Here is a 23,957-nt window from a genome sequence, read left to right as displayed (position 1 = left end):
CCCCCCCCCCCCCCCGACCTGTGGGCAGCCTCTGTTTAGGGTTTAGGGTTTTCTGAATTTTGTTTAATTTGCCTGAAACTTGTAAAATGTCCAATAAATCAAGGAAACATGGGAAAAATGCCAAACCAGTTTTGTTAGCTCTGTTATACCTTGGTCTTCTGGGGAAAAATACATGTGCTTGTGAAATTACTTGTTTACCCCTGCTAGAATTTAATTTGTGCTTAAGCTTGTTTACTTAATTTCTGCAGTTCTGGAAGTCTAAAAATTATGAAACTTATACAGTACCTTTGTTCTTGTATTTGTACAACAACGACAACAATAACTTAGCCTTCTGTCCCAAGCAAGTTGGGGTAGACTAGAGATGAAACCCACAAAAAATAAGAATAAGAAATACAAAAATGGCACAAGCCAAAGGAAGAGTTAGGGGTTAAACAAAAAATCACGGTTCTTGCATTTGTAGTTGACTATAAAAATTGCAGGTCCAGAAGCTTTGTCTAGATGTGTAAATCTTTTATTTGTTCAGTTTGTCTTGCTAGGGCTAAAATAAATAGTTCCTGTTGTCAATAGTTGTTGGTAAATTTTTGTTGCACCCTTTATCAGTAGCTTATCATGCTAGATTAATTTTTGTTACTATATTATGGCTGCAAGTTAAGTTTTTGCATTTGTTTAGTATGAAAGAGCATCTAGACCCCTAATTTAATTTTGGCGATTAATGACAACATGATCATTGCGACTAACGTGTGTTTTGCAGCGGCGATCTTAAGCTAGTGTAATGATGGGCTTTCATGGATGTCTTGACCCTTATCGTTGTGGTTTCATTGTATTAGCGCAAAGGATATGTACAAAGATTAAGGATAAGCTAGTTCTAAGTGTCGTTTGGCGGTGAGAGACACTTAGAATAGTTTAGGATTTTGTTTTTCCTTTGGCATATAATAAAGGGGGGCAAGGCGTAGTAACTTGATGTGGATAAGCCTAGAGTTAGGTGTGGTGCACATTTGTGAATATCTAGTACTAGGTAGCTCAGATGAAACCATGACAAGCTTAGACACGAGCTAGAAACTTAAAGAAATTGAATTGGATGAGTTGGGACAGCTAGGTTCAACTGACCGATTGATTCGGTAGTGCAAAAATGAGGTCACCGAATCAGTCTGTGCTCCCTGGCGAAACTGTTTTGGTTCTGTGCGGTGTAGACCAATTGATTCGATGGTCAATATAACAGTGGTGACCGAATCAATTGGTGGTGCTGTGCTGGGGAAGCTAAAAATGCATGAAGGACCGATTCATTTGGTGGTGATTGATTACATGGACCGAATCAGTCAATGGTGGCAATGCTTATTGTAGACCTCTCTGTGTAGACAATAAGGTTCGGTGAGTGTGAAGAAATGACATGACCGAATCAGTCGGTCATCTGTCAGTGGCCGTTATGCCTGTCTAGAAAGTGATCACCGATTGATTCGGTGAGGCAAAGTTTACCTGACCGAATCAGTCAGTCAGGGCTGTGTCTGCAACACTAAGGCTGACGGCTAGTTCTTTGGTGTGGCTCTATATGTACATGTTCTACTGCTCCAAAGAGGTTCTCTTGGCACCAGGAAACATTCATACTCACTTTTGGTAATCAAGGGCAAGTGAAGCACTAGAGTGATTTGCAAGGTTCTTAATTGAAGATTAAGGACATCATAGTGCTTAGGGAGTAGCAAGTGTGCATCCACCCTTTCTCTTGATCTTGTGCAGGTCAAGTGAAGTCCTTGCTTGTTACTCTCGGTGATCAGCATCACCTATAAGGTTTGGTGGTGGTGTTCTTGGTGAGCTCTCGAGAAGGAGTCTTGTGAGAAGCCCCGAGAAGGTTATGCTCGGTTTGAATCCGCCGATCTGGAGTTGGAGAATGGATATCCACTTGAGAGCACTTGATCCTTGCGCCGATCAAGGGGGAGCGATACCCTTGCACGGGTGCTCCAACGAGGACTAGGGGAGAGTGCCGACTCTTCGATACCTCGAGAAAAAAATTAGCATTCTAACCCTCTCTTTACTTTCCGCAATTTTAATTCCTAGAATTGCCATGCTAGTATAGGGTTGGAACTAGGTTGCAAATCTTTGGAACGACTAGAACAGTCACACTTTGTAAGGTTTAGGCACATGGGGTGACTAGATTTAGTTGTAGATTTTAACTTCTGCAAGAAAATTTAGCCAATTCACCCCCCCCCCTAGGCATCTTGATCTTTTCACCTAGCTATAGTTTTCCTTTTTGTGTTGTTACTAAATAAAATTCCTTTCTGCATGTATATTTTCAGCAAGTTACTTGGTTCAGTTTACCTTTCATGTTCTTGCATTAGGATCAGAATGTGGTTTGCTTTTTATTTAACTTGGTTCTATTTGCTTGTTAGTTAAAATGAATCCCTAGTTACTCCTTCTTGCTTATGTATATGCTTAGCTATCCTAAATAAGTTTAGTAAGGTTTAATTAAAGGTTTTGCTTCATGCTTTATTTGCTTGCTTGCTTTATATGAGCTTGTTTGCTTTATTTGCTCGTGAATGATTGCCCAATCATAGCCTCCTTTTAATTGCATTGCATTGCATCATGAGCACCCATGCATCATATCATTGCACCGCTGTTCTAACGCTTGCAGTGCATCATTTTCGCTCATGTAGACGTAGCAAACGACGTAGTCTACAAGTTAGTTGCTGAGCCGGTCCAGGAGCAGCAAGCAGGAGAGCAGCAGGAGGAAGCAGTTGAACAAGCTCCGGAAGAAGTCACTAACCCCGCTGACCTGCAAGGCAAGCTCCGGAGCATATCCTAACTTGAAAACTATACAATGGTGTTATTTATTTATGTACTGTGCATTTACGTTTCTTGGTGTTGTTTGGAAACATAGTATGCATGTTTCTCCCTAGGCACCTATGAGTCCTTACTAGTATGCATAGGTCGTTAGAAATGCTTTGCTAATTAGAAACTCGGCAGAGGTCGAGTGATTTCCTGACACCCGCGAGATATAGGACCTTGTTATCTATGGCAAAAGTGTTTGGTAATGTTCACTTGATGAAAATTGGAGACCAGATGGGGATTATATTGTTGGTCATGTTGTTGTAATCTTTTGAGAGGGCCCGTCTGTGTTGGTTAAGGTCCATTCGTTGTTAATAGTGTTGATCAAGTATTGAACGGTACTAGTCACATGCTGGGAAAACGGGAACCACTAAACTAAATTACCTGACTTGCAACGATACTTTGAATCGTGACCTTCTACTCTAGGAGTGGAATGATGGCGGGTGTTGTAGTCGCCCTCGGGTTCATCGGGATCTCCTGGGTTCGCCATGTGAGGCTCCTCACCCGGGTTTTGGCAAGCCTGGTTCAGATGTTGGGGTGACGATGGGAAAAGTTGCAATGTGTGATCCGGTGTGGCATACACATGTCGCGTGATTAAGTATCCCTTGCAAGGTTGTAAATTCGGTCAGGATCGCCACACTTCTCTGGTATGAATACCACTTGATTACTTTGTTGCATCTTAGAGTAATAATGAGAATGAAGGATGAATATATCTGATAATTGTTGCTTAATCAATTATTTTTCCACATTGTATAGTTACATCTAGAGAATAATTGTTGTAACTCTAATCATGGCTAAAATATTGAAAGTAAGGATCTATTTTAGTCACTTTTTGGCAAAAGAAACCTAGCAGCTAAAAACCTTGCAAGTTTAGGAGTTGACTAAGTATAGTCCATATTCGGGTAAGTTTTGCCAGTATTAGTATACTCAGGGTTGTTGTTGTTGTGAACCAAAATTTCAGGTTGTGTTCCTGCTGACGTTGAGGAGATCTGTGCATCTTGGACTGGTCATCCTTTCCTCCTGGTTGGACCGATGAGTGGGTCCCACCTTCTCCTTAAAGTTTGGGCAGATTGGCAAGATGTGAAGCTCGCCTTGTATCGTCGGTTGATTAGCTATCGATGTTTCAAACTCCTGTTTTATTTTCCGCTGCATATCAAACTCTGTTTAAGTATGTTTCAATTTAATTATAAGACTGTTGTAATTTGATTTGAGAATCTATGTATGCTTGTATCATCTGTGCTCGTCTTCGTGTGAGACTTCCAGTGTATGTTTCGATCCATGATTACAGTGGTTGAATTGGGAATTACCCGATACATTGTCAAGATTAATACTGTTTTAAGAGCATATGGACCGAATTAATTATAAAAATAATGGTCAGTACCCTTAAACCGGTTTAATTTAGATGGTTCTGCCATAACGTCGACGGGAAGCTCAACAAAATCTTCGCCGCCAACAGGCTCTTGCATGCTGACATGATCGCCCTCTCCGGTACGTACGGTAACAACAAGACCGAAAGCCTTGTAATGAATAGTACAGACAACAAGAGGATGAAGGAAACTCTTTTCGAAAGACGCAAACAAAGACCAATCGCCGCAGCACCCAGGCTACATAACAAAAGAAGCGCACCAAGGAAAACTGAACCAATCACAGGCGACAAGATGAAGGAGAAAGCCAAAGCAAGGCAGGTATCCGGAGGTAAGTGACGGCGGACGGAAAAGGAGATCAAGCGAAGTAAGGATCGCCAAACTCAGCCCAGGAAGCGACAGGAAAGCAAAAACAGCGAAGCTAGTGAGAACATACCCCAAGAAGCAAAGAGGGAAAAAAAAGACCGACGAATACAGCGGTAGAAATTTTTTATCCAGAGGTCACTTGCACACGGGAAGCAACCGACCCGCGGCACGCAGATGCCACCGCAGCGCAAACCAAGGCACGCGTCAACAGCGCAGCCGGCAACGCGTCACGCGCTCGACGAGGATCCACGTCACCCAGCCGCCAAGGGAAAGGATAGGGAATCGACAGTAACCACCTGATTAAAATCGGACGAAACATGTTGTTTCTGCTAACGTCAGCGGGCGCGCGCGCCGAGTTCGTCAGGTCTGTTAAGTCTCGTATATATAGAGAGAAAGTGCCCGAAGATAGTCTACCATTCTATGAAAAACTTATCGTTCCTTGCTTTTTAAAATTTAGAAATGTTCAGTAATTGTATAACAATTTGGAAATATTTATTACTTCAATAGGTTTTCTTCATTACACAACCTACGTACATTTTTTTGTTGGCTACACAGCCCACTCATTAAAGTGACATACATAGATCTCTCGCATCTGAAGCATTGAGTTTTACCAAATTATTGTAACATGTATACTTGCAAAATTAAACATGTCTGCATGCAGTTTTTCTTTCTTTAAAAAAGTTATGATTAGCGTTCGGTTGGAGTATGTTGTGTACATAGTATATGTGCCTTTTGCATTGCAAGTCCCACGTGCACATCAAAGTAAAAGAATTTCTGCAAGTTGTGATACTTTCTGTATGCGGTTGCTTGTACGAAGGTATATATATATACCCTTCATCCATCTAATTAAGGGCTGGTTTGTTCGTGTTTCTGCTTAGTTTCTAGCCAACATTTATGTTTTCCTTGAAAAATGTTAGTAACACAGTTATTAAACATTTTATAGTAAAATGACTCTAACAAACATGCTGCACACACTTCATTCGGATCAAAAGCATGCATGGTTACCAAAGGGTCATGTCTTTTACAAGATCAGCGTTGTGAAAAACTGATCTCGCCCCGGTCAAACCATATATGCAGGAAGCTGTTGTAATAGTATTCATGATAAGCATACAATCGCCAAAGACATAAGCTAGCGCTTCAGGATGACATTCTCATACTCAAATGGCTGCAGCAGAGAACTTCAATTATATTCATCAGTACTGGTATTGGTCATGAACAGTGAATAACGTTGCTGCTGTCCTATCTATAAAAGCAAGGAAAGGGAAAGATACATACGAAATACTAGTTAACTTATATTTCTGGTTGGAGACTAATATTTTAGTGTGTGTGTATTATATGAACCACTAAGCTGCAGATAGTGAATTTTGCGACTGCATGTTTCACCATACTAGTACAGATACTGTTTTCAACATGCTATTATTTCACTATAATTAAGCAATATGTAAATAGTTTTGTGATAGAGTAAGTTAGAGTTACATGAGCAAATACTAGTATGGTGAAAATAATATTGTTTTACAGCAGTGAATACAGGTGGCACTAGAAGAATGCGGTTTTACAGCTCTATCAAAATAGGAAATGGTTGCAGATAGAAGCTTAGTACATAATATAAAATCTCCGCATCCGATCATAAAATTGAATTGATCGTGTTCATGTTCAAACTAAATTCATGTAAGAAATGTAACCAAAATAAGGGGCCATGCCAACGCCATCGTTTTAGAAACATCATGTGTTTTAGTTGATGCTTGGTAGCCCTTAGATCATGATCAGATGGTCCGCGGTCACCATTTTAATTTTCTCCACCCATCTTTCGACCTCACACCGGCTTTCGAATTTCTTTATCCTGCCAAAATCTCCCGCCCCACCCGCCTGCACCTATATCTAGCAATGCTGCCACAGGTGCCGCTAGACTGCACCTTATTAACCCATTTTTTACTTCTCCCTGGTATTATATTGCTCGTGAACAGTGAATAACGTTGCTGCTTTCCTATCTATAAAAGAAAAAAAGAGGAAAGGGAAAGATACGAATGGTAGCATGATGAACTAATATTTATGATAAAATTTAAGTAACTAATGTTGGCAGGTGCAACCCTGTAAGTTACATATGTAAATAAATAATAGTATGGTGAATTTCACAATAATCCTCTAGAACTTGGAACTAATAACCTTTGGATGTACTACTAATTCTAGTGAGCAGTAATTAAGGTGGCATTGATGAATACGGTTCTATATCAAGCTCTGCCAAATAAGAAATGGTGGCAAATGGAAAATTGTTAGTTTTGCCCTTAGCATATTTAATATAATATCAGTGCATAATACGAATTGAATCAACCGTATTTATGTTCAAATTCATGTAAGAAATGTAAGGAGAAAAAGGGGCATGATGGTAAATGTCAGTTGTTTGAAAACATCTTTTATTTTGGTTGATGTTTCATAGCCCTTGGATCGTTTTCCCTTCAACTTCTAACTCGTGGCAGTTTTAGAATTTCTCCGTGCTACCAAAATCCCCCGCCCCTCCTACCTGCACCCATGTCCAACAATACAATCGAATTGATTGTATTCATGTTCAACTAAATTTCATGTAAGAAATGCAAGCAAAATAAAGGGTCATGCCAACCCCTAGTCATTTCAGAAACATTATGTATTCCCAAAAGCTATACGGAGAGGCCTCTCCTTTTAAGAGTATATATCTTAAGAGCCCTTTTGTTACTTTCTTAAGCCTACAAAAGAAAGTAACTATACTGTGAGAAAAATTAACACAATCATTTTTGTTACTTTCTTAAACCTACAAGAGAAAGTAACCGTGCTGTGAGAAAAAATAACACAGCAACCTACAGGAGAAAGTAACTGTAGTGTGAAAAAAAGTAACACGTACAATCATTTTATGACTTTCTTAAGCCTACAGGAGAAAGTAACTATAATGCAGGAAATACTGCGGGGAAAAGCAGCACAACCATTTTTGTTACTTTCTTAAGTCTACATGAGAAAGTAAGTGTACTGTGAGAAAAAGTAACGCAACAGGCTCTCTGGTTAGTGCTTACGGGAGACCCCTCTCCAGGTAGTTACCTCACTTATGTATTTTAGTCGATGACACCTCTTGGACCCTCTCTTCTAAAGAACGCTCGTTGGTAATCAGCTAGCATTGGGAGATTTTTTAGACGACCAAAGAACGGTGCAAATTGTGAGAAAGTAAAGGGGTAGATGCTAATCATTGCTGGGCCTGTCTTTTTCCTACAAACCCTAGTGACAGACTTGGGAAAGCCCAACGGCAATTCCCCATCTCCCACCGGCGGCCACTCTCTTAAATCTACATCGGCCGTTCCACTCCGCCCTCGACCACTGCGCCGCCGGCGCCTTGGATCGACCTCTCCGCCGCCTGCTTCACAATCGACTGATCGGAGCTCCGCGACCACCGACCGGACCTGGTAAGCTCGCCTTGCTCCACCTCCAGCGCGCTGTAGCTTCGGTTCAGCATCCATCTCCGTCAGCCCGCTGATTCGGATCCCATGGAACCGTTTGCTTGCTTGTGCCGTCAGATGCAGTAGGCCAGTAGCTGTGTAGCGGGCTCCGGCGATGGCGCCGACAACCCGGGCGATGCGAGCGCGCGCCGCCGCCAGCGCCGACAGGCTCCCCCCGGACGCGCTGTTCGACACCCTGCTGCGTCTCCCGGCGAGGGAGATCTGCCGCCTCCGCGCCGTCAGCCGCTCGTGGCGCTCCCTCACCTCCGATCCGGTCTTCGTCCGCGCCCACGCCGCCGCGCACCCGGGCCCGCTCTTCGTGGCCAAGTTCCGCGACAACCAGACGGACGTCTACGTCCTCGACCTCGCCGGCAACGTCCTCAAGCGGATCTCCGGCGTCGCGGACGCTAGCGTCCACGTGCTGTGCGCACGCCTGAACCTGGCCTGTCTCGCCACCGACTGGAACAGATGCCGGGTGCTCAATCCGGCCACCGGACCGTCCAGATCCTGCTGCGGAGCCCGGCACCGCAGCACAGGAATCGTGCGAACCTGAGTGAGCCTTACACCTTCTTCGCTCTCGGTCTGGTCGCCTCCACAGGAGAGTACAAGGTCTTCCGGATGTTCAACCGCCTCGACCAGGTCTTCGAGGTGCTCACCGTCAGCAGCAGCACTGGTCAGTCATGCTGGAGAGCGAAGCCTAAGCCTAGCTTCTACATCCAGGCGTTCACCGGTGTCGTAGTCGATGCGGTGGTCTACTTCCTGATTAGCAAATCGTACATTCATGCCCCCCATACTGATGCTCGCGCTCGTCGTCCGTCATTCGACCTTGAGAGAGAGGAATGGAGGAGAGGTCTGACAGGGCCTGTGGGTGGCCACATTGCTTCAGGGGAGGGTTTGCTTTCCGACAATTATCGCCTTGATCTAGCTGAGCTGAAAGGCTCTTTGGTTCTAGTATACAAGCGACGCCAGCAGCTGACATTGTACATGGAGCTGTGGTTTCTGAAGGACTTTGAGAATGGGCTCTGGGCGAAAGAGTATACCATTCAGGCTCATCAGTTGATTGTCTCGGTTGCAGATAATTTGCTGAGCCATGTGAAACCGGTATTGGTTTTAGATGATGGGAGGTTAGTCATCTATGCAGCGCCGGCAGGGATTCTGGTCATATGGGATCCACGGAGCAACCTTTTCGCGCATGTACTGGAGACGAGGGTTCTTGATTCTGTTGGTATCTACACAGGAAGCCTGTTGAGTTTACAATAGGTTGACATGCATGCATGTTGTAGTGTTGAATATTTTATTCTACTCTAGGTATCACTCCTAGCATTTGGAGCTGATGCATGCTGTATGGTTGTTGCTGCAAATGTTAGCAAGGGTACCTATCAACGCAAGTTTAATAATCTCTTCATCTTGTAATTATCTGCACTTATTAAGTTGTAGACAGGATGCATCTTGATGCCATTTTCAGAAATTTATTTTGTTTGTTTGATTTCCCTGGTAACATGATTAGTCAAACCATGACCTGGCATGATTTCCATGAATGTTCTTGTGATTGAAATTAGATCTGTGTGTGCCAAGCTGCAATAAATCTCTCTTTCGGCATGTCTCTTTGAGTGACTTGGCATTATCTTGGTTTGCTCAGTAAAACATGCTTGTTGAGACTAAGATGCTTGTATGAGGAGTTGAGGACTAGAGGTCCTTGTAGGCACATAAAATGATGAAACCACAAGGACAGAAGAAATGGAAACGCTGTTGGTAAGTGAGACGTGACATATATAGGTGCAAAGCTGAAATCATCTTGCTTTAGGTATCTTTATTTCTTCGACAAAAGTGACATTATTTTGGTTTGCTCGGTACAAAATATGTTTATTTTAAACTCAGATGGCTGTATGAGCAGTTGAGGACTAGAGATCCTTGCAGGCACAGGAATGCTGAAGGCGCAAGGAAGAAATGCAAACATTGTGGTCGGTAAGTGAGAAGTGACATCGAGAGTGTTACTGCTTCATACGCATGGAGATTGTCAGAAAAAAATTGTGCTCAGATGATGGTTAATGTGAACTGCAATGCGTAGAACAATTTATGTAAGCAGGTTCCAGATTATTCACTAGCTACACAGCCTACACGGTGAAGGGTGAACTGTGAACAGATGGTCTAAAGGCCTTGAAGTCCCCATGTGCCAAGAACTCCTGTGAACCGGCCGATTGAATGCACCAGATGAAGTCAGGTCGGAGAAGAAAGGTGCAGGTGGACCTAGCTGCTTGCTGCAACAGCACTGGGAGCTTGACCATATATAGCAACAGTACCTGTAACTGTAGTACTGGTGTATGATGGTTTTGTTGATTCAGGCAACCTTTCACAATCTGGATTGTCGTCGAGCCTTGTCAACAGTGGTGCTCTGGACGTCGACCTTTACATTGGTCATAATCACCAAGAATCACTTGGACAGTACATCACCATGAACAAACTCTGACTGCTTCCAGGTTTGGTGCTATTAAATTAACTGGTTCCAGCAACAAAAGCACCAATTGAGTGATACTTTGATCGCCTCCTCTGAAAATGCTAGGTCAAATTGTGAGTTATCTCTCAAATATGCACATATTCACCCCTCCCATCATATGTGACACTGTTCTAAAAAGCACCAACGATGATCTGCAACATACACTAATATGAACTGTATTATTACAGTCCACATTACATTATGCAGTAGTAGTATGGATCGCTCTCAAAACAAATATACACTAATATGGATATATTTATTCTCTTTTCTCCCTCAGTCTCCATTTGTAGTGCTTAGCCTGATGCAGCGGCTGTTTGCATTCATCCTCAGCTGAAGCAATTGCTGGCCGTTTTATCCTCTCCATCATTTCACAAGTGTTGTAAGGCCCTGTTTGGAACCACTTGGGATAACGAGGTTATCCAGCTAAAGTTTTGTTAGCTAGAATTAGCCAGCTAACTATTAGCTGGCTAACAGTTAGCTGGGGGGTGTTTGGAACCTCCAGCTAATAGTCTAAGTACTAGTACTCTTTTACCATACTACCCCTATGATAGTAACAGCGTGTGTAAAGGATAAGGGGTAGGAGCGTCTTTTATCAAGTTTTAGCTGCTTTTAGCTAGGTGGAGCTGGCTAATAGGATTATTGTTATCCAGGGGTGTAGCTAACAGTTAGCTGGGCTTTTAGCTAGGCTGTTTGGAACCTAAGGGATAATTTTAGCTGGATAACTGTTATCCTTAGTGGTTCCAAACAGGCCCTAACATGTTCAGTATTGCAGTATTGCAGGTTGAACATGTTCTAATTTTAGCAAGTTGCAATCCAAATGCTGTATACCTGTGAACCAAAGTTCAATGTTACTCGGACATACAAGTGTTGTAACTTTTTACAAAATACAAGATACAGCAAATTACAGACTCCCAGAAAGGATTGGGAGATATTTTTTTCCCAGTTTCCGGCCTCAAGTTTTGCTGTTGTTTGTTTGCAGAAACACTGAAAGCTAGCGCACGGCCACCAAAAATGATAATTCACGACGGAATATGTTAGCAAATCAGGCAGCGGCGCTCCCCTCAGTTGTTCCTTCACTGAACAAAGTGTGGAAAGAACATTGAACAAGCAGCATTAATTTCATCAAAAAATATAGTACTACTATATATGCTATATAATGGAAAAATGAATTCTGAACAAGCAAATTAAAACCAGTGTATTGTAATGCAGCTTGTTTACAATTAATGCTTATCTAATATGGAATCAGTATAAACCACAATGACCGACATTATTTGGTGGCCAAGTCTTTATTTTTATATTTCTAGTTATAGTACGTAATGCTCTATGTTATTATGTTAGTAGGTTAATCAGTTTGCAAATATCGTTCATGGCATATAGTAACAATCCTATATGTACATATTTGACATTCAATTTAATAAAAAAAATACGTAAGAAATTTTCTTTGACAAATGTGTAGATGTCTCCAATCTAAGGTCCCGTTTGGATCCAAGTGTTAATAGTGAAAGTGCTAGAATTTAGTACTAGCTTATCCAAACGGGAGTGCTAATAGGGTGGGCTAAACTTTAGCCAAGACTTAAAAACTTTAGCATGTATATGAGTGCTAATATGTGCTAAAGTTTAGCATTCAACTTTAGCTCCTCCAAATAGGCCCTAAATACTTTTAAGCGTGCATAATAAGTGTGAAAGTCTAATGAGTTTTCCATCGAAAAAGAAAAAAAACAGAATTGTTTAACATATGACCTCCCTAAAATCACCCTCTGTTCAATTATATTTGTCCATAGCTTCAGGAGAAGACCTTTCACGATGTTTGTCCATTAAATCTAGAGTGCAAGAGTGTAGATATTGTAATATCTTGACCACTGTCTCTAATTAAGTATTATGACATAACTGGTCGAATCATGTATTGTTAAACACAAAATCTAAATCAAGAGCGATTTAGGCTTAGCTTGAGAGCCCTCCCGATTTGGAAAGGACGAGGAAGAAGACGTTTGGTCGGAAGATAGAAGAGGAAAAAAATAGAGAAATAACAAAAAGTTGAAGGAAGTACATCACCGAGTTAACTTCCTTGGATTCCGGCGACCTCTTCTAGCTCTGGAGGAATGTAGGCGGAGCGCCTGGCGACGGGGTCATCGCCGGCTGTGGGCGGTGGTGGAGACCGACGATGGGGGCAGAGGAGGGATTCGGGTTAGGGGTTTCTAGGTTTAGGGGATTCCATGGCCGATGGATTTAGGGGATGGCCGGCGGCGGCAAACCTGGCGGTGGTGGCAGGTTGAGAGCAGCGAGGCCGGTGGTGGTGGCACTGCTGGACCGGTGGTGGAAGAGTCTGGTTGGGCATGGCCGCTGGCGGGGGCAGGAGTGGTGGTGGTGGCGGTGGATCGGTGGCGCCGTCGCCGCTGGAACTGGAAGGGATGGCGGAGGAGGTAGGGAAGCATGGTAGGGCGTGGGGAGGAGAGAGAGGAGGGGGAGGGGAAGGAAGGGTGTGGGGAGGAAGGAGGAGGGTGGTCCTTGCTAACATCAGAGGTTAGGGACGTGGTCGCGCACTATGGCCATGGCGATGATAGGTAGCACTGGACACTAGTCAGGAGGAGTTATGCGTGAGGTTAAGTTTACACTAGTGAAGAAAGCTTCATCCATATAAGCCCATCCTTACCGGCCCATCAAGCACCGGTACCGAAGAACTATCATTGCCGACTGCCGACACAACAAAGAATGAGCTGCGACCTTAATATTCGAGCCCGACCTCAACTATCCGGCAAGGAAAGTCTCTGTGTGCTATTGCTCAACTAAGGGCAAGTACACTGCTACACTTCAGCGGTGTCATAGTCTGTCTCATGCAGTTCCACCTAAGATTTTTGATGATGTGGAGGAGAGAGGGGAAGGAGAGAGAACGAGACGGTTGCTTTGTAAAACAACCGGCTCATAAGCTAAAATTAAGGACTATGAGACCACTTCCTAACCATTATACGAGTTGTTGTTATCATATGCTTTATAATATTTTATTTTCTCATTCCAAAAATTAAGAGATATGGTGCTACTTCGAGACAATAAAAAAGACAATCCATTGTACATGTCGTCAGTTAAGTCGTCTAACATGTCAATACATGAGACTGCCTATTAGACGGCTCCAATATATTTATCCTAATGCCGGTGTGGATACCAATCGTCTTACCCATATGGCATCACAAGCTCTAGCTCATGATTTGCTTGTTATTCGAATGCAAAAATAGGATGGATTCACATGTAACAGTAATAAGTGATCAAATGTGTGATCTCATACATCAACAAAGTGGTAAAACTTAATAACAACAGAAAAAACAGTTCGGTCAGGCAATTGTATAGCTTCTAGTATCTTAAAAATAAAGAAAATAAGAAGGATCAGAGATGAGACATCATCTCATCTCAATGTTTCGACTTCAGAAAATTTCAGAACGTCCTTCCCCCAATTTATAAAACTTCTGGACATTTTTCCAGACATGTATATGAAAGAAAATACAATAATATATATATGCACACCAAGCATAGGTCTAGTGTTGAAAAATGGATGAAATGATTAGTATGTATGAATCCCCCCGGCCGAGGCGGAAGGCCAGGTAGCCCATCGTCCAGCTCGACTCATCGCCGCCGCCGCCGCTCCTACCTTTGCTAGCCCCGGCCACTCCAAGGTCGAGACCAGCCGCTGCGTCGTGCTGCTCGCTGCCACCATCTTGCTTGTCGTGTCCCAGACCCCTCAGCCGCGTCCCCGCCACCGCTCTCCTACCCGCCCGACGTTTGCTGGAACCTTCTCGTGCGTCTCCTCTGGTCTGGCAGGTCCGCCTTCTCGCGGCCGAAGCCCGGCAGGATCTCGATCTCGACGCGGATGTTGATGCGGCGTTACGGGCGGCCCACCGTGCCCGCCGCCGTGTTCGCTGGCCCGGGCCCGCGCTCGAGGTACAGCTGCGGTAGCACGGGATCAAGGTCATCCTCCATGCCCAGGTCAAGGTCCCGCTGCCAATCCGACGCCGAGGGCCGAGCGGCGGGGGCTGCGACGCAGCAGAGGAGGATTTGTGCTCCCCGAGAAGAAGGCGGAAGAGTGAACCCCGTGCGGCGCGCCGAGCACCGCTCCCGCGGTCGCCCGCCCTCGCACCGCCTCCTGCACCACCGCGGTCGGTGGTCCGCCGTGAGCTCGGCATCACCGCGGCTGCGCGCTCGAGGGATCGGAGCCAGCAGAGGCAGAGCAGATGAGCAACGCAGTGGATAGTGCGGCCTGCGGCGTCATCCAGATTAATTTTCTAGCTCCACGTTCTTTCTCCAGACTCCAGGACGCTCGCCAAGATGAACTCATCTGACAACAATGAGTCCTCCCGCTCGGGGAACATGTCCAGGGCGTGTCATTTGTGCGTCACTTCGCTGGCCAATGCGGCCAAGCAGGTACGGCCGCGCACATCCACTTCCTGATTTCTCTGCTCGCCGCCATGTCTTTGCTTCTGGGCGTCTATGGGCGCCTATGATGCGACACAGCAAGGCCAGCAGCTGCACCGCTGCAATTCCATCCCCTGCTGCTTACACGTGCTTCATCCATGGAGGATTTACACCATGTGTTTGATGGCTTGTTTGTGCAACCTGTGCTTCGGCCATGGAGGATGCGCGCTATGTGTTTGATGGTTTGCCTCTGCAACCTTGACCAACTAACCATGCGAAATTTATCTAACAAAGAGACCTATTTGATGAAAAGAAGACACATTCAGGCTACTTACCTTGTCTAAGGTAATGTTTCTAGCTCGAATATGAATTTTATTTTTTAAGCAATAATTTAAACAAGTTAAAAAGTACCTTGGATATTATGCTACTTTGCCTGTCTGACATAAAAAAAACTTAAGAGAAAATCACATATTTGCATAACAATCATTCTTTATCCTTTGCGATTAAACTCACCATATGCTTTTGTGACATGGTCTTTATCTGATGTAACCATACTTAATTTCGTATAAATAGACATTTTCTGGTCAAGATTTGTAACAACACCTGCAGCTAAGGAAGGTTTGTGGTTGTAAAGGTAATGAGGTGATGATACTATCCTTAATCATGACATTTTACAATTAGTTTTCTTGAGTGCTGCTGTATCCGTAACGTAGCTATTGCTATTCTTCTATCCACATAGACCATTTTAGTTAAATAGTGCACCTATTGTATATGATTCAACACCAGAGCATCAGATGGCGACAGTTCTTTATTTTAGCCATTGGAAACTTAGAAATATTTTGTTAATGAAGATTTTGTTAGAATGCTAAATCGCAGTTAATATTTTTCTGATGTTCAGAACAAATCTTATGACTGATTGGGATATGGAATATGGACATATGCAGATTGGTATTTGCACCTTCAGGTATCTTTAAGACAATTGGTTCAATAGAACCATGTAAAACTCACCACAAAAAGGGATGCATTCTTGAACAGAAGTATTTCACATTGTTCTTTTGTTGCAAATGCATAATTATGGCAGCGGCTAAAGGAAAAGGGTGGTTGCTGATAAGCTCCTTCAGTTTGTGGTGGAGTGATGATGCCTTTCGTTCAAAATCGTTATTTATGTCAAGCTTTATTAAGCTAATCACAAATTGTATTTTAACTATCAGCTCTGATTTTAACTTTCTTACCTGCATTTATTTTTTAGCCCTTATTTTTAATGCAGGGAGATACTATTTGTGGTACTAATTCTAGAGAGGTCCAGTTAGAATGAATAAGTTCACATGTTGTCTGATTTTTGCAGAGTTCACCGGTAGAACGAACCTAACATGTAGCTCAGGTGTCCATCCACTTCTTTCTGCTTCAGTTCAGATGACACCACTGACCACTTGCTTGTTGTATTGCCCGGACAAAGGGTTGAGTACATATTTTCTTGATTTAACTGCTTTTCTTGTGTTAACTTAATCCCGTACCCGCAGTTTTCTGTATTTGCATACTCTATTTCAGCAGTGCAAGGTCGAATGAGTTACTGAAGCTAGATCAGTAGTGTGCAAAGTGGTGATGTGTGGAGACGCAATGAGCAGGCAAAAAAGTTGCTTAGGTCTATGCATCTCTCACATGTAATGTGAAGGCTCGCAACCTGTTTGGTTGATTAACCAAGAAAGTCTGAAAACGGAATAATAAGTTACATCATTATTGAACCATATTGCTTATTTTCTATAACTTATGGACTCATCCAGTTATTCTGATTTGCAAAGTGAATTATTGTAAAACCCAATATTTCAACTCCAGTATGGGTAGGTAAGGCACTATACAAGTGTGCATTATATTTACTGAGGAAAATATTAATATTCCCAAATAAAATCTTAGAGAACAGGACGCGCGCAGAGGCGCGCGAAATGTACTAGTTGAGTTAGCACTACCCCATGCCACCAACATGGCAACTTGTAAGCTAAACAGGTTTCATGTTTGCATCGCAACCACATCAAGATGTATGTCCACTTGTACAGAAGTGTTGGTACTTGGATCATAGATGAGCAGCAGTCCAGTCACTGCTGAATGGATCACAGAACTAAGTTTGTAGAGTAACACAGAAACGACAGTATGGATTGTTGGACAATTTTGCGATTGATTATCTCCATCAGCAGTCAAAGTTCCCCTCGTAGTATTATTTTGTCTTTCTCTGCCACCATGATGGCACTTTATTCTATCCTGCAATCGGCTTTGATGGTGACCCTACAACATTTAGCTTCAGATCGAAGAATTTCACCATCTTTGAAGAATAAAGCTCAGAATATAAAATGTAAATTTCAGACAGATATAGTCCACATGCCTCTCAGGAGTTTATGCAAGTCATGCCTTCCAGATGTACAACACATAAGCCATGATTAGCTCACAAAAAATTACCATTTGCCTATTATCCGAATGCATGGATTGCATCGATTTAAGGTAACCGATCAAGATACATCAACAGTATCAACTGCTCCATCCGTTTCAAAGTATAAGTCGTTTTAGCATTTCTAGGTGCATAATATTTACTATGTATCTAGATACGGTGATAGGTGCATAGCTTGCCGAAACGATCTATAATTTGGAACGGACGGAAGGAATATAAAAAAGCAGTTTAGTCAGCAAATCATTATATAGCTTCTAGCCATATATCTTAAAAATATAAAAAATAAGATGGATCAGAGATGACAAACAACACCTTGATGTCTGGAGTTAACTAGACACGAGAACTTGATTTTTGTAAAGTAAGAGTATGCTGTTACCCAATTTATAATACGTCTAGACATTTTCAGACATGTTTAAAGAAAGTAATTACACTAAAATAAACATAGCGAGCATAGCGGCCTGCAGGCCACCAGCCAAAGGCAATAAATAAAATATATGTGAATCCTGATTAGGAATTACTAAACATAAACAATGCACCATCAGACATCAGTCAAAGAAGGTAACATAGATCAAACAGAGGTGTCCAGTGCATTTGGATCGATCTAACTTTAATAATGCACTTCAAACTAGACAAGTGAGTGCTCAACTGCTAACGGTAACATGATTGAACTACGGATGAAATGTCTTACATTTACAAGGTTCCATGTATATTTGGATTCATTTAGCACATGGAAAACAGAGTAGCAACTAGCAGCAAGTTACAACACTACACGTCACCAACTTGTAAACTCAACAGATTTACAGTGTACATCGCAAGCGCATCAACATGTCTCATCTCCACTTGTGCAGAAGTGTCGGTTCTTGGACCATAAATGAACAGCAGTTTGTCCACAGAACTAAGTTTGCAGAGCAACACAGAAAGGACAGTATGGATTTTTGGACAATCTTACGATTGATTATCTCCATCAGCAGTCAAAGTTCCACTCGTAGTATTATTTTGCCTTTCTCTGCCACCATGATGGCACTTTATGCTACCCTGCAATCGGCTTTGATGGTAACCCTACAATATTTAGCTTCAGATTGAAGAATTTCACCATCTTTGAATAATAAAGTTCAGAATATGAAATGTAAATTTCAGACAGAAATAGTCCACATGCCTCTCGGGAGTTAAGCAAGTCATGCCTGCTGGATGTACAACACATAAGCCACGATAAGCTCACAGAAAATTACCATTTGCCTGTTATCTGAATGCATGCTCCATGCATCGATTTAAGGTAACTGATCTAGATACATCAACAGAGTATCAACTATCAACAAAGCAGTTTAGTCAGTAAATCATTATATAGCTTCTAGGCATGTATCTTAAAAATATAAAAATAAGATGGATCAAAGATGACAAACAGCACTCTTGATGTCTGGAGTTAACTAGACAGTTCGTACAAGAGAACTTGATTTTTCATGTAAAGCAAGAGTATGTTGTTACCAAATTTACAATACGTCTAGACATTTCCAGACATGTTTAAAGAAAGTAATTACACTAAACTAAGAATAGCAAGCATAGGGGCCTGCAGGCCACCATCCAAAGGCAATAAAATTTGTGTGAATCCAGATTGGGAATTGCTAAACATAAACAATGTACATCAGTCAAAGAAGGTAACACATAGTTCAAACAGAGGTGTCCAGTGCATTTGGATCTAACTCTAAGAATGCTCTTCAAACTAGAAAAGTGAGTGCTCAACTGCTCATGGTAAAATGATTGAACGTACTGCGGATGAAATGTCTTACATTTACAATGTTCCATGTACATGTGGATTCGATTAACCGCATGCAAAACAGAGTAGCAAGTAGCAGCATGTTACAACACTACACCATGTCACCAACTTGTAAACTCAACAGATTTCCTGTGTACATCGCAAGCGCATCAAGATGTCTCATCTCCACTTGTGCAGAAGTGTCGGTTCTTGGATCATAGATGAACAGCAGTCCACTCTTTGGGAAATGGATGACTATCCTTCCATCATCTAACATAAACAATGCCTTTACACACCACTCAGTAGTTGGGAAAATAGGTTCAATCTGAATCATATACTCTTTCACCCAGATACCATTGTCAAAGTCTTTCAGAAGCCATAGGTCCATGACATGCTGGTACTTACGGTAGTGCACAAGAGCTAATGAGCCACTCAGATCAGCTAAAGTAATCTCAGACCAAAGGGAACGGTAGTCATCCAAATCATCATCATACTCGTCGGTTTGAAAGATGTCATATATTGGCCCTTGCAGAATTCCCCTCCATTCCTCCCTCTCAAGGTCAAACGAATAGATGAGGTCAAGAGGAATGCCAGGGTTGACACCGCCACAAATCATAGCGTCGCATACAGTATCCACCTTGAAGTAGACCACCTCACCAACGACGATGGCACTGCCCGGCTCGAAAAATTCCTCATGGCTCGGCCTAACTCTCCACTGCGCATGGCTGGAACAGGAACCAGAAGTACAGCTGATTGTAAACACCTCAAATAGATGGCACTGGTGAAAGCCGGTAAGGATGGGCCGGCTGAACATCCTTAGCACCTTGTACTCTCCGGTAGCGCCAATCCACCCTAATGCGAAAGAGGTGTACGGCTTGCGTACATTCTCTCGATCTGCATGCTCCGGCGCCGGGCTCTCCGGCAGGACGCGAACCCTTCCTGTAGCCGGATCAAGCACGCGGCAGCTGTTGCTCACCGTCACCGCGCAGGTCAGATCGAGGCGTGTGGTGAGTAGCTGGTGGCCGTCCGGGTTGGGTATCACCTTCACCACGTTGCCGGACAGATCGACGACATGGATGTGCGCCTCGTCGTCCCGGAAATTGGCCAGGAAGAGCGGGTCCGAGTGGCGCGCCGCGTGCGCGCCGATGAAGAGCGTGTCGGAGGTGAGGGAGCGCCAGGAGCGGCAGACGGCGCGGAGGCGGCAGAGCTCCTTGGCGGGGAGCCGCAGCAGGACGTCGAACAGCACGTCCGTGGGCAGGACGCCGGCGGTGTTGGAGGCGGCGGGCGGGCGGCGGCGCCCGGACCGGCCGGGCGGAGGGGAGGACGGCCCCGGCGACGCCATCGCCGAAGCCTACGAATCTGCGGGCATCCAGAATCGAAACCGTCATGTCGGAGAAGTGAGGCTGGTGCGACGAACGAAGAAGGCTGAGCTTACCTGGTGACCGGAGCGCGCGGGCGCGCCTCTCAGCCGGCCGGAGGAGCGTCGGTGGTGGGGGCTCCGCTCTGGGGCGAGGGCGGTGAGGAAGGACGGCGGACGGCGGCGCGGGCGGTGCGACCGAGAACCCACCGACGGGAGCGAGGGGAATGGATAGAGTTGGGGCGTCGCGGTTTTCTCCACTATCCTTATATTTTAGCAAAATTTTCCAAAGTTTTTCCTTTGACAAAAAAGGCCCACTTTGCCCCCGGAAGAACAGAGCCGTGCAGAGCCAGCAACAACCGCCACCGAGGCTGCCGCTTCGCCACGAGCATTTCCAGCGAGCCCGCAGCCACACAGCCTACAGGGCCGTAGCAGAGCAGAGGAGAGCGCGCAGTGTCCATGGCCGTCGCCGCCGCGCGGGCCTCCCTCCTCCTCCCCTCCTCCCTCGCGGCCTCCACATCCCCCCGCGCGCGGCTCCTCGCGCTCCCGCCCCGCGACCGCCGCCCGCGCGGCTCCCTCGCCTCGCCGCCGGCCGCGGGCAGGGGGCGGCTCCGGGTGCGCATGGCCAGGACGGAGTCCACCGGCGTCGCCGTCGGCTTCCGCTCGCCGCAGTTCGAGGTACGTCGGTCGGCGCGGGTTCTTGATAAGGTCTTGGCCGAGATTTGAGGCTGATGCTGGTGTGCTTGGCTGCTCTGTCTTTGTGGTGGGCGTGCAGCTCCCGGAGCCACTGACCGGGAAGCTCTGGACGTTGGATGATTTCGAGGGCAACCCTGGACTGCTGGTCAGTCACTCTTTCTGTATAGCTTGCGCTAAATGTGTCTAATTGCAGCTTGTGGCTTGACTGAAGAAACACCTTTGTTCATCATGTATATGAAATTATGAATAAATAGAACATTTTGTTTGCTATTCAAGTCTTCAGAATCTAGACATATGCTCACTGGCATTGTTATCGGCATGTATTGTTGTCTTTTGAAACAATTATTGTCATCTTATGGCATTTGCTTGCATCATGAACCTATTGTTGCTTGACATTCCCCCACTTTCAGGTTATGTTCATATGCAATCACTGTCCATTTGTAAAACATCTGAAAAAGGATATCGCAAAGCTTACCTCTTTCTACATGGAGGTAAGAACCTGGAAGAGCTGGCAGAATGTTCTCTTTTGCTTATATTTGGGAATTGTGATGACCTCTAGATACAATGCAGAAAGGACTTGGAGCAGTGGCCATATCGTCAAACTCAATTAGGACACATCCCCAGGTTAGGAGCTACAACCGATGAATGTCTTAGTTTCTGCTATTTCTGTAGCCGGTAGTTTCTCTCTGACAAAGCATATGAACCCAAAAAATTTTATTGTAGCTTGCTTTATAATTTTTGAGACCTTTAATGCAAGATTTTGACTATGATTGTTCTCTGGTAAAACAAAACTACATACTGCAAATTATTCTACTTCAAGTAATGTCTGATGGCACTCTTTCCATGTGCTCTTACATATTACACCGTACCATGACTTCTATTTAGTGACAGAGGGAGTGCTTTACACAATAAATTACTATGTTGAGTTCCCTTTCTGATTTTTTTTTAAAAATGTACTTTTTTCATGCCAAAAATTTCGTTTATAGGAGCTGACGTAGTTATCCATTAAGGCATTAAGTTTGGGAGGGACGGAGGTGCCTCATTTTCTCTCTTCAGTTCTGCTTCTGTGTTCTGACACTCCTGTATCAGAACATATGTTCCATGCAGTTTTCAGATTTTCTGGTTGAACCAAAGATTAGCCTTTTGATTCTGCAGGATGGTCCAGAACACATGGCTGAAGATGCAAAATTGTTCAAATATCCTTTTCCATATCTTTATGATGAGGTCTGACTGCACCGTGCTTCGATTCAAGGATTATCAGTAACAATGAAGATCTTCTGTTTGATGCAATACCTTCACCATTGAAGTTCTTCCTTTAGACTGAGCTAATCACCTTTTGTTTGTTACGCCTGCACCATACAGTCTCAAGAAGTAGCTAAAGCTTTTGGAGCAGTCTGCACACCAGAGTTTTTCTTGTTCAAAAAGGTGACCCCACTGATCCCAGTGTTCACCAATTGAAAATTGCTAGCTCTGCTGTCTGTCTTATTTGTGCAATAACTAAAGAATAATGGATCCCATTTGTTGGACAGCAGGATGGACGAAGGCCTTTTGAACTTTTCTACCATGGACAGTTCGATGATTCAAGACCCAGTAACAATGTGCCAGTAACAGGAAGGTAAATTCTGCGAGGTCATATTAGGATCCATGCAAATTTCCGGTCTCCCCTTGTGTTCATGTTCTTTCCCAGTTTTGCAGGGATCTAAGCCGTGCAATTGACTGCGCGCTAAGTGGCCAAGAATTGCCTTTTGTACAAAAACCTAGGTACCTGTATATGGCTACTTTATAGAATTCGATTTGCTTGCTTCACACCTTGTGTTTCGCTGATTCGTTCCTAACATTTTTTTTGCTTTCATTATCTACAGTGTTGGATGCAGCATCAAATGGCACCCATGAAAAGCTCCTAATGTTGGTGTGCGTTGAGAAGTATGCGGAACATTTGATTGAAGTGGGTCCAGCTCATTGTTTACATTATGGGATTATAGTCGTGTATATTATGCAATTACAGTTTTGTTGGCATTTGATGCAGCGCAGGTGCACAGGAGCTGATTTTTCAAGTCAGTATCGATTACCACGGGAATGGAATTGTGTTGGGAGAAATTTGCGCACTTTGCATCGTAACACAGAGCTGTCAGAGCGAAAGTGTAGCGCTAGCGCAGAGAAAGGCCCGTGTTGAGAAGTAGGAGATCCTTTTTTATGTGGTAAAATAATCCCAAAACTGACATTACCCATCGTTTGTACAAGTGCATATTATCTGTCGGCATAGCAGGGGCAAAATCTCTTACTGAATGGACGCAAGTTCATGGTGGATTGGTATTTCACTCGGAGCGTACTTCGTTTGGAAGTTTTAAGGAAAAAGTTTATGAAAAATTATAAAGGCAAAAAGATTGGCTTCGCCCGGAGACCTTCAGTGTGTTAGACTGACGTGATAACCAACTACACCACGAAACCTTGCGTGTTGTGCTGGTATATTCGCAGGAAGATATTTAAACAGAGCACCAGGGATTCAAGTGCCGCGTGGGCATCATGCGTACCAACATCATCAGATCCGAGAATCCGAACCTCTGTTTTTGTCAGAAAAAGCACAATTCATTCTAGCCTCAAACGCTGTAGTCAAGTGCTAATTTAAGCAAACATTTACTTAGTACTCCCATCTTAGATATCCCTCCGTTTTCAAATATACGATGTTTTCTTTAAAAGATACATCTAATATTAAAAAAAACGGAGGCAGTACATTGTTTTCTTTACCTCCTTTCCAGTTGCAACAGGAACAAACCTTGTTTATCTATCTCCTTCAAGCAGTCCGGCTGCCTAGTTTAACATGAT

At 43.9% G+C, this 23,957-nt stretch overlaps 2 protein-coding genes across 7 annotated transcripts; one reads left to right on the top strand and one right to left on the bottom strand.

The window, feature by feature from the left end:
* Window positions 1-17,972: 17,972 nt before the first annotated feature.
* On the bottom strand, window positions 17,973-20,675 carry LOC112881418 (F-box protein At3g07870-like). Of its 2 annotated transcripts, XR_003226473.1 has the most exons (3): window positions 20,517-20,675; window positions 19,116-20,440; window positions 17,973-18,390 (listed from the first exon to the last, which is right to left on the bottom strand). XR_003226473.1 is itself a non-coding variant. In XM_025946080.1 (2 exons), the coding sequence occupies exon 2, from the start codon at window positions 20,421-20,423 to the stop codon at window positions 19,194-19,196; it is 1,230 nt and encodes a 409-aa protein (XP_025801865.1). In that variant the 5' UTR covers window positions 20,424-20,440; window positions 20,517-20,675; the 3' UTR covers window positions 18,971-19,193. The 2 variants fall into 2 exon arrangements, 1 of the variants encoding a protein (XP_025801865.1); XM_025946080.1 differs by lacking the exon at window positions 17,973-18,390 and having other exon boundaries at window positions 18,971-20,440.
* Window positions 20,676-20,756: 81 nt separating this feature from the next.
* On the top strand, window positions 20,757-23,501 carry LOC112881419. Of its 5 annotated transcripts, none has more exons than XM_025946083.1 (10): window positions 20,757-21,116; window positions 21,214-21,279; window positions 21,545-21,625; window positions 21,705-21,758; window positions 22,290-22,358; window positions 22,497-22,559; window positions 22,664-22,749; window positions 22,830-22,895; window positions 22,997-23,079; window positions 23,166-23,452. In XM_025946083.1, exons 1-9 carry the CDS (start codon window positions 20,898-20,900, stop codon window positions 23,025-23,027), a joined length of 735 nt encoding a protein of 244 aa, XP_025801868.1. In that variant the 5' UTR covers window positions 20,757-20,897; the 3' UTR covers window positions 23,028-23,079; window positions 23,166-23,452. The 5 variants fall into 5 exon arrangements, with proteins under 5 accessions (XP_025801868.1, XP_025801871.1, XP_025801870.1 ...); XM_025946082.1 differs by having other exon boundaries at window positions 20,758-21,116; window positions 23,161-23,501; XM_025946084.1 differs by having other exon boundaries at window positions 20,759-21,116; window positions 22,667-22,749; window positions 23,161-23,501.
* The last annotated feature ends 456 nt before the right edge of the window (window positions 23,502-23,957 follow it).

This window comes from Panicum hallii, chromosome 2 (genome assembly GCF_002211085.1).
Source record: "Panicum hallii strain FIL2 chromosome 2, PHallii_v3.1, whole genome shotgun sequence".
Lineage (NCBI taxonomy): Eukaryota > Viridiplantae > Streptophyta > Magnoliopsida > Poales > Poaceae > Panicum > Panicum hallii.
This window is presented reverse-complemented; position numbering and strand designations above follow the sequence as displayed.